The sequence below is a fragment of the Myotis davidii genome, unplaced genomic scaffold, assembly GCF_000327345.1.
Source record: "Myotis davidii unplaced genomic scaffold, ASM32734v1 scaffold117, whole genome shotgun sequence".
NCBI classification, from domain to species: Eukaryota; Metazoa; Chordata; class Mammalia; order Chiroptera; family Vespertilionidae; genus Myotis; species Myotis davidii.
In genome coordinates this window covers 185,998-198,694 of record NW_006288382.1, presented here as the reverse complement: position 1 = coordinate 198,694, position 12,697 = coordinate 185,998, and the positions used below count along the sequence as shown (strand labels likewise).

The 12,697-nt window shown below is 40.5% G+C and overlaps 1 protein-coding gene across 1 annotated transcript in view; it reads right to left on the bottom strand.

Annotated features, from left to right (window-relative positions):
- Positions 1-556: 556 nt before the first annotated feature.
- MAP3K2 (mitogen-activated protein kinase kinase kinase 2) overlaps positions 557-12,697 on the bottom strand; it is a 53,522-nt gene continuing 41,381 nt past the window's right edge. Inside the window, exons 15-16 of the mRNA XM_006760238.2 lie at positions 9,798-9,975; positions 557-9,295 (exon numbers count right to left, since the gene is read on the bottom strand). Of these exons, the coding sequence (XP_006760301.1) occupies positions 9,070-9,295; positions 9,798-9,975 (404 nt within the window). The 3' untranslated portion in view covers positions 557-9,069. The remainder of the gene's footprint in view (positions 9,296-9,797; positions 9,976-12,697) is intronic.

The following is a 12,697-nucleotide window of genomic DNA, read 5'->3' as shown; positions in this document are numbered from 1 at the left end:
CACTGGTGGGGTCCCTTGGCCTGGCTTGCGGGGATCAGGCCAAAACCGTGTCTCTAACATCCCTCGAGGGGTCCCAGATTGTCACCCCATCAATTTAGTAAATAAATATAAAAAGAATAATTTGAATTATCTCCAATACTGTGGGAACACCCATTCCTTACATTTTGACTAAGTAGGCTTTGTTCATGCTATTTTTAAAAAGTGTACCTTGTTTTTAAAAGAGCAGTTCAGCTGAGTGCTGAAGAGCCCTTATAACAAGCCCTTAGACTCTACACTGTTGCTTGGCTGTGAAGCTATGCCCAAGACCTGTGAGTTTCAAAGGCAGTGTTTATGCTATGCTTCATCACTGTTAATTTCTGACTTGGGTAATCAAAGTGTCCAGAAAAAGATATGCCAGAGCCTGGTGGGTAGGACTTCACAGATGTATATCCTGGCAAGATTTAGTTGCAATGTTTCTAGGTTAGTCTGTGCTTGGTCTCCTAGAAAGTGATCAACTCAGGCAAAGAAGGAACAAGAGGGAACACACTGCATCCAAGAACAGATTTGGACAAACCAATCACAGTGGAAATAAATATTAGCTTTATTAACACTCAGAGTGCCATTCATTTATATTCCATAACCCAGGTTACTTACAGTAACCCTTTGCACCACAATCTTTCAAATGAATTAACATGTTAAAAAAAAAAGCAATTTTCATTGTGCTAATTATTGCAGCCTTCATGCATGATAAATCTAAAAAAAAATGTGTGCCAACAATGTACAAATTTCCATATAAACAAAGTCACTGATCACTAACAAAATATAAACATGGTTTCTTTCACATTAGATTTTTAAAAAGCTATTTATCAGCAAGAAAACAAATACATAAAAACTCTGAAATTTTATACATTTTTACAAGCACAACTTTCAATGAACAACACAAAGTCAAAATATGCATGAAATGTGGCACATACCACGCTGTATCTGGCTTCTGGGAGGTTTTAATCATACTGGCTCTTGTAACATAATAAGCTTAGTGACATTCAACTTCAACAGTGGACTGTATTCCTAACACAAGTAATTTTACATGGTACCGCATATTAAAAACAAGGATTTCCTTAAGTACAATAACATTATCAGATTGGAAATTTAATTTCCAATTCTTTTTCTGCCAGTTTCTTAGCATACACAGTACAGTACAAAGACATTCAATGTATGTTTGGACATTTCTAGACCAATTTATAGTCAATGGCAGAGAATCATAAATGAGGTCTGACCTTGCCCAGTGAGGAAAAAACCTAACTGTTAACATCTTTAGGGTAGGATAAAGGAAACAGTCAACAACAGTAGGACCAGCCAAGAGAGCCTGGAGACAGAAAAGTCTCCGCATCTTTTCAAGACGAGTTAGTTCTCAGTTTTTTTATAGCTCTGAGGACTCAAAGGCCATTTTAGTGGGCAGTGTGTTTTTGCTACTGCTTACGATCTCCTCTTTCCTCCGAATTTGCACTTCCTCGAAAGAGAACCAATGCCCTTCCTCCCAGGAGTACTTTAACTCACATCTAAGCAAACGTGGGTCTAATTCCGGAAATACAAACGTGTTGTGAATGGTTAAAAACAAAATTTTAAAAATATTTTAGATCAGCCAGCTGAAAATATATTCATATAGTAAATAATCTCTCAGAAAGTTTTTACATATATTTAATTCTAACTAAACAGTACCCTTATAAAAAACAAGTTCATAAAAATGTAGAAACAAATGAAAACAAGAAATTACTGGAATATATAAATGTGCCTACAGACAGACAGACAGACATCTCCACACACAACATCCCCTGATACATGGAGTTGCAAGCATACTTTCAACTTAGTCATGGATTTTAAGATACATATAAAATCAGAAAGTGAGTTGAACTCCTGAGTTCTTCGACAAAGAGAGAACCAAGATGAGCATACGCTGTAAAAGCAGTAAAGTCCATGTAAGTCTGTGACGGCAGTGCAGTTACTGATGGCCACATGTTGAAAGAAGTTAAAACAGAGACACAGACAGTAGTTCAATGCACACATTCATGATGCTCATACACACATCAACAATTATTGGTCAAAGCAGTACATCAGTGTACAAATTAAAAACTTCCAAAAATGTGCAAAGTCAACCTTGATAGGAAAAAAACATTATTTGTACATTATTATAAACTGCCCAGCATTCAACTGAGATTAAAATTTTTTACAGAGAGAAACTAATAGGTTAAATATAAAGAATTTAATGGCTACATTAAAAAATGTACATTAGGCCAAAAGGTAAATTACAAATTGATAGTCATAGTTTGTAACAAAGTTTATTCTCAAACTTATCCAAGTTTACTTTTATTTATGATGATATTTAAATAAAAAGAACCATGTGAAATGTAAGAGATGTCAGACATTAAAAGTATTCTTGGTATTAACTATTTTATAATATTTCTGAATGCAGAGTAGCAAATTTTAAAACCAACAGCAATAGAAAAAACGTAAACCTTTTACTAATTAACATTGTATTTAAAACAATCATGTTTTTAAAGAAGCATTCTTACCCTTAGACACGGTGCTTTTGCTTGAATAGGGTATATTGCAAGGTTTGGCCCACTTTCCCACTTCCTTTTGCCCATAAGCCTTTTCATCTCAGTGTTTCCGTTAGTCCTCCCTTCTTATTCCAGGTGGGGGGAAAAGTCTTTGGAAAAATTAGAATATGTCAAATGCCTTTTGGAGTCTAAGTATCTACTAGAGTTTAAGATGTAATTTTGTTACTTATCTATCTCCTCTAAGTAATGCTAATGCTAAAATCACCACTAGTTACATATGCTTTTAAAATTTAAATTCTAAAAAAATAAATGAACACAAAAGTGCTTTCAGTACAATCACAAACTTTACCGTTCTCAACTGTCATTAAAGGACTCAGATATCCTTATTTGTGGACAAATGCTGCATGTAAACTGGAATGCAGACTCTTTTTTATGTTCCAAAGTGTTTATGGCACAAAGCAGACATCGGACTATAATTTGCATTTCTTCACAGCTTTCCTGATATGTCTCCCGAGTCAATCATAAGTTCCTAAATGTTAAGACACTAAAAGAAAGTACACTTCCAACCTCAGGCATCGCTAGTCAACGTATCTATGGCCAACGTATCCTGATGTTAAGGAGCTCGGCAGGTGTACAGGCTCAAGTCTGCAATGCCTGTAGTTCCGTAATAGCTGAAGTAAATTCTGCTGCCTAAGTGCAAACACTGAGCACCTCTCCTTTTACCTGACGATAGACTGAGATGCAGATTCTACTAGTATCTACTTTATCATTTTTATCCCATTAGCTTACAGGTGGGCAGAAGTAACGGTGCTAACCATTCTGGCAATGTGTGCAGGGAATAGAAAAGCTTTGGTATAAAGTGGTTCTGATATTGCAGATTGTGAATGCAAACAAGAGTAATCAGGCACAGGGAAGAACAGGACTCACTGACTTAATGCCTTTGCTGTCTTATCAAACATACATTACTGTCAATTAAAATGCAGAATTATGAAAAACATGAAGAACTACATAAAAGACTGGGTGCAGGCAACAGGTAAGATTCTACTCTTGTCTCTAGCTGACTCCTCCCTGTATTGACAAGACTCATGTCCACTCTCGCTATCACTGAGAGGAGTCTCCAGACTCTCCTGAGAGCGCATGAGGCGAGCGTGGGCACTGCTGGCTCCGACCTTCCTTCGCCTGCTGTGGCATCCTGCTCAGACGGGCAAGGTCAGGCACAGCGGAGGCCCTGTGAGGCAGGGCCCACGGCCCACAGCATGCGCTCCCTAGCCAACCAGGAGGAGGTGTAAGAGAATTTCCTTTCGAATGTTTCATAAACTAAGGAAGCTGGTTTTGATAATGTCTGGCAGAATTTCTATCTCAGAGTTCATGAAGAACTAGGCAAAATCAATTACTTTCTATTTAAGGGTTAAGTATAAGCTATTATACACACATACGAATTTAATTTTAATCTACTTTTAGCAACCAAGAGCTTGGCAATTTACAATAAATACCTGTATTAAATAATCATTTGTACTAGTTACTTGTGGAGAATGCTGGTATTCCTACCCAAGGATAATTACTCATCCATCATCAGTAGGTCATACACATTTGAGTTGTTCCTCCAAGAACAGAAACTAATCTAACTGAACATTCATACCTTTCCTCTCTTTCCATCCCTGCTCCACTACACACACACACACACACACACACACACACACACTTCACAGAAATGTAAGTTAGAGTTTTCATTACAATGTTAGATTAGAAATTTGCTATCCCTGGATTTCTTGCTCATTGCCCTACGTCTCATTGCCTAAACATTTGTAAACCATTTAAACAACCTCGTTAGGGCAAAAACAACCATTCTACCTGTGCTATGATCATCACAACTGAACCATGATATACAAAGACTCTGGACGGTGTCCATCTGACTGAAAATCAAGCGCCCACCGGAAGACACCTTCCGCCTGCCTTTAGCAGGACACTCTCTCCTATCTCAGCAGTCCACGTGGCGCGGAGACTGTGCCGTGTCTGTGCAGATTAATGCTGATGTTTGTCTTCTAACATTAAAAAGAAGAGGTAGAAAAGGGTAGGAGGAGGAAGCAGGAAGTAAGAAATATTTAAGGGCTAATACACAGTCTAAGGCCAAATCAATTCTTGAAACTACTGATTTTGGGGAAAAAACTTCATTTTGGTGGGTAACATGAATTATTCATATAAAATAAAATTAAGGCATACAGAGAAAAAGGCACTACCAAAAATGAACAGTTAAATTGCTTTTCATTAACATTTAACCGATCTTAAAATTCAAATAAATATGAACATTACATTTGTAGCAAAGGTCAAACCCAATATAAAACAGGAAGGTTTTAAGAAATTGTTTGGATTTTAGAATAACACTGTTGACAGAATTCAATTCCTATAACGTTTCTAGACAATTTAGACCAAAATAAAGTTGTTTTTTTCTTTAAAAGAAACGGAAGGAAAAAGCACTATTTAGGGGATAAATGCCCTTTATGGCAGAACTGTCTGAGCAGGGGCTGGGTTGTGGGAGGGAGTCCTGAGAGAGAGCGGCTGCTGAACAACGGAGGTCCCTCTAATTTGGGGCTACTTTTAATTCATGTTGTTAATGACATTTTGGATTGTAACAGCCAATAATTACCCAAAATTGCTATTTCCTTACATCACAAGAAACCATAAGACTTTAAAACACCATGCTGAGCTCTCAAAGTGAGGGTACTGTTTGCCCATGTCTCCTCCTAGGCTGGGATCTCCTTAAGGGTAAGTGAATTAGTACTGACACAGTAGCCACAATTACTGAGTGAGCAAATAAAAAAAGATTCACCTTATTTAAAAAAAACTGATAGATTACTATACTTGACTGACACCAGATGATTTTATATCCAAGCTATTGGTCCCTAGACCCCAAATGAAACCCCTGTCTCAGAACGCTGCCATGGGCCAAGGAGTTGGCATGTGGCAAACATCTTGGCTTTTGAGCCCAAGCGTGGTCGTCCCTATAAACTATTCAGATTTGATTTTCTTAATGACTTCACATATCTTATCCCAACTCCATCTCAGAAATACTAGAGATCAGACCTGACACATGGAAGAGGTAAAGTAGGAGAAAGCTGCTCTAAACAAATACTTTTTCTTTTTAACATAGTTTCTAAAGAATAAGATCGAGTCTCAAGTGAAAGCCAATTCAATTTACTCTAAAATAAGCTTTAATTTTTTTGTAGCTCATTCAACCTGTGCGTTTCAATTTCATATAAATATGGGAGGTTGACGATGCCTCTGAAAACTTTCTAAGGCAACAGTCTTTAACCATTTTTTCAAGTTAGAAACATGTTTTGTAAATGAGGAAAATGGAAAAAATGTTAAGATATTCATACAGAAAATTTCAAATACATTTGAAAGAATTACTAACCATTACTAAATTTCCATTAGTCATTCTATTTTTCAACCCTTTTACTCAATGCATTTTGTTTGCGATGTAAAATCTTCTACTTGGCCAAAACCTAGGTCCTGCCATCGTGACTCCCGCAAGGCCCAAGTGGAAAGACACCTCCTGAAAAGCACGGTCAGACTGCCCGGGGACCTCTCCAGCACCAGAGTCCGCCACAGCCTGAGCGCGGCAGCGTGAAGGCACAGTCAGCAGTCTGACCCTTTCCAGCCTAGGCAAAGAAGCACTACCTATAGAAGAATGAGTTGTGCAGCTAAAAAACAAAACACATTTAGAGACATCTTAAAAAGTTCAAATTTCATTTGTTGATCCATACCATTATTAGAAAAAAAAGGGGTGGAGTGTTATATCTAGTTGCCCCTGATAAAGGTGTTTTATCTCAAAAATTTCTTTTTAAAATTTACTTTTGCTCTTCCCTACGTCATCCCACTTCAAGCTTTTTTGTTCTAGTAGCTTTTATATAAACTTTTCTTGTGGTTTTGGTACCTTTACAACTTATTTAAAATAAATTCACATCACATTTTATATAATAACTCTGTAAACTATTAGTCTATTTTTAAGTCTTTACATAAAGAACAGTACTCTCCCATAGCTAATGATATTTTTCCTATAAAACAAAGGTCTTCTGCAGCAGTGTTAAAGTAGCAGTTTCTTTCAGGTGATTTGTTTTCTATGCATTTAAAAGTAAAAGGGAGACTGAAAAAAGCAAACGATTTTGCTTTGGGTGTCAGAGTCCCCCAGGATCTCTCTCTGAAGAGTGTCAGTCTCAGAGTCTGCACCACGGTTACCCGGACAGACCAAGAGTCAGACGGAATCACAGCCACGAAGACACAGAACGAAGGAAAGCCCTTGTCCAGACACTGTGGCCTCGCTCCAGCGTAAGTGATGCCGTCACCCGTGAGAAGACGAGAAACGGGCAGCTCCCGGTCCTTGGGGCGGCTCCCGGCACAGGGTGCCGCTGACCTCCAGGGAGGCACTGATGCATATTCTTCCTGGTGAGCCGCTCCCGTGGATTACAGGGTACGAGACTCTTGGTGTTTTGACTTCTTCTCAGACTAGCTAATAGAACTTCAAATTTCCTACAGGGAATGACAGATAGGACCTGATACAGTAAACCACAATCTAATGAACTTCAGAAACAGCCGAGTCCCTAAAGATCATACTTTTTAGCAGAAAATGAAATATCTGCATCCCCGATGAATCCCATAAAAGGCATCACATATAGGGCCTCCAGGAAGACTACTACTTTCTAGATCTTTAAACATAAAGCACTTCGCACTTGCTTTAATAAACTGGGAAATATTGCAAGTGGCCACATCACTGATATCATTCATATTTTTTAGTAGCTCCAGTCCATCAGGGATCATGGCTTCTCCTAGGTGTCTCCTTCCATTCAAAGTCCTTGCTCTTAGTGAATACACTGTACTAGAAATACCTGGCGGTTTTAACTTTCCTATAAAGTAGTTAAACCTTGTTTTGATATGCTTTGCTTTTCCCACAACTCTAAGCTGAGTTGAGGAAAGAATATACGCAGACAGCGGAGTTCAATGAGCTCTGTGTTTGAAGCCATTCCGTCTCTAGCAGGGAGTTCCTGCTTTGGGTGCGATGTGCAGCTGGGAAGGAATGGGCTGCTACTGGTGTTGAGGTCATTCACCCTGACTTGAAGCAGTGGTATTTGCTCTTGTAAAACACTCTCTATGCATCCTATCACCTTCTCTCTGAAATTACTGTTTGCAAGGAACCTCTTTGTAAATGGCTGCCAGCAGTCTGTAACTGGGGCTGGTCTTTACCACAGGGCTCCTGAACTTTGGCACTTTGGACATTTTGAGCAGGATGGTTCTGTCGGGAGCAGGTGTGGTCCTTATAGACTGTGGTTTGGTTAGCAGCATCCCTGGCCTCGACTCACTAGATGCCACTGGCATCCTCCTAAGCTGTGAAGCCAAAGCTGTCTCCAGGCCTTGCAGGTGCCAAGAGAAACAGCCCTGCCCCTGGAGAGCCACTATCTTACTATGTTTGAGGTGGCTCAGTATTCTGTGATCCCAAGAACAAGGGTTTATCTCCTGACACTAGCTTCATGGAAACTCCAGGTGAAACTCTTAGTTCCTAAGAAATGTTACCTTATGGGGAATCAGGAGCTAGAAATAGGAAGATAGAATATACATTATTTTGATTATTTCTTCTTTCTCTTAGTTTTGGGACTTTCTCCCTCAGGTAAAGATCACACTTTAAAATACACTAAACAACACATACTTCTGCTTCTCATTACTTCTCTTGATTGGCAAACGTGGTCTCTTCTACTGTGCACACACTAATTAAAGCAATCTCCTTTTGTCTTTTAATTTGGATTTGCTTGTTGACTTCCATATCTGTTTTCAAATAAAATAGTATCTTTTTTAAAAAAACAAACAAACCAGAAAACTATCCCACAAGGTTTTTAGATCCCAGTAACATGGATCTTCTATAGTGTATTTGCTTATTATACTGGTTAGGATGAACAAATAAACATAGTTCTTAGAGATTCATATTTTCTATCATGATTCCTACTGAGCAAGAAGCTTGGTATACAGAGGTTAGGATCTAAAGAATACAGATATAAGGAGGAACCTATATTCTTTAAGTTGAGTACCCACTCTAGACTCAAGTTTAGGGCTCAAACCCACAAATGAGGATCTATTTTAAGTACTGTCATTAAAAACTACAAAGCAGATATCATTTTCTTCTCCTTGTTTCCATGTCTCTCTATCACCACCGATTTGCCGGTAGCTCAGAGAAAGACCCTCTAGTCCCAGGTATTCCAAATGATCTGTTTGTACTAGAAAGAGTGACCACGTACTAAAGTGCTTTATATGTCTGAACCACATCAGTACACTATAAAAATTTTAAAAAAAGTTTCAAGTTCTTGTAATGGAAAAAACGATTAAATATAAAAAATTTACGTTACTATTATTAAACAAATTTAACCAAGAATCAAGAGAAACACTTTCCCTCTTGTCTTTTTCTCCCATCTCTCTTTTTTATAAAAAAGAAAAGTGCAGTCAGAGAGGAGGTGCAGGCAGATGGGCGCCGGGCGCAGGGGGCTGGCTGCTAGTGACAGTGCACGAACAGGTGCCTCAGCAGCTCCTCGGCCGACGGCCTCAGCTTGGCCTCCGTGAAGATGCGCTGGAGGAAATCCCGGGTGTAGTCGGAGACGTGAGGGGGCAGCTTGGGGTTTGTGGGCTGAGTGGCGATTTTAAAGATGGCAGCCATTGCTTCATATTCCGCCCACGGAGGCTTTTCAGTTAGCATTTCTACCACAGTACAGCCCACACTCCTGAAAAGGAATTTAAAAGTTACATTTACACAGACAAGATCATCATAAAGAAGGATAGTTACTACAAAATGAGAAACGGAAGTGAAGTCAATATACATTAAGTGTGATTGATTTCAAGTTTAGTTTCATTAAAAGGTTGTAACACTATATAACATAGTTTAAGATAAAAATCAGTGAAAATAAACCACAATTTAAGGACTGACTCAAATGGTTAAGCACAAAGTATTACTTGAAGAATAGCTGAATTATAAGAGACTAACAGTAAAAACTGATTACTTCTAAGTTCTTAGGGAAATGAAATATAGTTTTCTAGTGCTGAAGATGCTTAAGATAAAACCCTTCGTCAAGAATGGAAGTCAATGATTAAGCTTCAATGAGGCATAATTAAAATATTCACCCTTGCAACCCTGACATCCTATTTCAAAAGCACGAAAGACCCCTGACACCTGGCCGGGCATTGGTACCCGCGGAGACAGGCGGCGGGCAGCCCCAGCAGACCTACCAGATGTCCGCTTTGCGGCCATAGCCTTCCCCGCTGATCACCTCGGGGCTCATCCAGTAGGGGGTGCCCGTGACAGACTTCATCCCTGTCCCCGAAAGGCAGATGGTTTGAAGCCGTTTGCTGGCCCCGAAATCTCCCAGCTTGACGTTGCCTGTTGAATCTCGCAGGATGTTTGCACCTAAAAATAAGAAACATCCTCCTTGCACTCTTCCTGTCGGCAGTTTGGAGCGTATAAAAGGACAGCAGCAGAGAAAGAAACGGAGCAGACTCTTCCATCTGTCTCCAAACTGCCGCTCACACCGCCAGTCAGGACAGAGCCCACGAAGGGCTCCCTCACACACTGAAGATTCAGAACCAGGGAGTGCGTGAAGGCCACGCGAGGACAGGGAGGAGGGAGGAGGGGCAGCACAGCAGGCTCTGGGCCCAGCGTGTCTATCCTAAAGCAAGAGGCTGCGACCAAAGCTCATTTCCCTGAGGAGGGATGTCCCGGGGGACCCTCATCATCAAAACTTCTAGCACTTTCCTCTCGTGCTCTAACTTAGTTATTTTATATTTTATAGTTTCTCTAAATTTTGGGTTTTGCTTATATTGATGTTTCTTCTCAATTTCTACAAATTTAAAATCTCTTCCATGCAAGCTTCCAGCTGTTTTTAAATTTCATTTACGTTTATAATAAACTTATTATAAACTGACTTTGATTGCCTCGCTTGAGGTGGTTGAATTCTGCACGGTGAAGTGCCCCTCTCCCTCGCCATGCTGTCCCCTGAGAGGCTGGCACACAGCCCATGAAGGAGTCGGCTGCGCTCCAGGCGGAGCGGAGACAGGAATTACTGGGCATCATTCTGCACAGGAGCTTGTCTCCTCGCCCACCGGCTTCTTCACCCGTTTGTTTGTATCACTATGAACACAAGGGTATTTATTTTATACTTTGGGCTATAACTAATGTGCCTTTTTCGTTGCTCACAGTGTTCCAGCTTTGGCCAGTGGGAACTCCTTCTCTTGGCTCCTGTGTCCCTTTGTCATAACCCCATCATTGTGTTCCTGGTTTTGGTTTGGGGTTGGTTTTCAGCATCTTCTTACTTTCGGGCACTATTAGATGCTCAAGGCCTAGAATCAGGCCTCTCTCCAAAGAGCCCTAGTTACTTTTATTTTTTTTAAATTTATTTTTATTGTTTCAAAGAGGAAGGGAGAGGGAGAGAGAGAAACATCAATGATGACAGAATCATCGATCAGGTGCCTCCTGCACACCCCACCCTGGGGATCGAGCTCACAACCCGGGCATGTACCCTAAGTGGGAATCTAACTGTGACTTCCTGGTTCATAGGTCAATGCTCAACCATTGAGCCACACCGACTGGGCCCTAGTTACTTTTAAAGGTATCAGAAACCAAGATCCAGGGGCTAGGTTCATTTATTTGTTATTCTCTATTTTCCCCTTTATTTATCATTTTAAAATTCAATCTTTTCTTCTGGAATTACAAGTCTTGTTTCTGTCTTATGTAAATTATTTCTATTCTCATTTTTAGCTTTACCTATAAACTACCAGTTTTTAAATAAGCAGTGTATTTTAACTTACCCAATTTTGAAACTGTTATTTTTTTTTAAAATATATTTTATTGATTTTTTACAGAGAGGAAGGGAGAGAGATAGAGAGTTAGAAACATCGATGAGAGAGAAACATCGATCAGCTGCCTCCTGCACACCCACCACCGGGGATGTGCCCGCAACCCAGGTACATGCCCTTGACCAGAATCGAACCCGGGACCCTTCAGTCCCTGCGGTAAAAAAAAAAAAAAAAAAAAAAAAAAAAAAAAGCAATAAAATATAGTAAAAAATATTTTTATTGATTTTGAATGAGAGGAAGGGAGAGGGAGAAAGAAAAACATCGATGTAAGAGAAGAACACGGATTGGCTGCCTCCTGCATGCCCTCCGAGCCTGCAACCCGGGCATGTGCCCTGACCAGGAATTGAACCAGCAACCCTTTGGTGCACTGGGCAACAATCAACTGAGCCACAGTGGCCAGGGCTACTTTGTTCTTTTTTAAGTCTCCTATAACCATAACCACATATTTTTTTAAGTGGGGGGAAATGATGAAAGGTCTTTTAAATATTTTCTTTTTATTGATTTTAGAGCGAGGAGAGAGGGAGAGAGAAACATTGATCAGTTGGAGGTCCACTGATCCCCACAGGACAGGCCGAGGGACCCCACTGGTGCACCAATCTGTGCACCAAGCCTCAAGTATTTTATATTTTTAAAAATCCTTTTCTTCCTTTTTTTTTTTTTTTTTAATGGCCTCTAAGGAGAGTGAGTAGTGGAGAAAAGCTACATTATAGACGGGAGAGAATGCATACTGTCCAGTCCCACTGTGAACTTCCGTACTTGTCTCTGTTCTCCCAGCAAACCCCAGCCTGGTGGTGGTGGCTCTCCGCAGCTCTGCCAGTATCAGATGCCCTCCCAGCGAGCCACAGGCCTGAGGGGGAGGCACACACCAGCAGTCCGGCAGAACAGCACTGTCTACCCTGTTCAACATCTCCCTGTTCATCACGCAAAAAGGACTCTGTCAAAAAAAAAACAAAGCCACTGTCTCTAAAATATTTAGCCAGGGAAGGGCAAAAACAAGCCAGATTCTACTGGCCACAGCAGGGAGGCTCAGTCCCAGGCATACCCCAGACAGGCAGAGCTACCGTATTTGCCGGCGTATAAGACGATTTTTTGGCCCTGAAAATATGCCTCCAAGTGGGGGGTCGTCTTATACGCCAGGTACACTTCAGATAGACTGCCCATAGTGCTTGCCCCGTGCCATAGTAGCCTCCCGATGCTCGCCCACTTCATTCCACATACCGTTCAGGCATCAGCAGCGCTGCTGGGTGTATGCTCGGCTGTTATGCGATTTTGTTGTT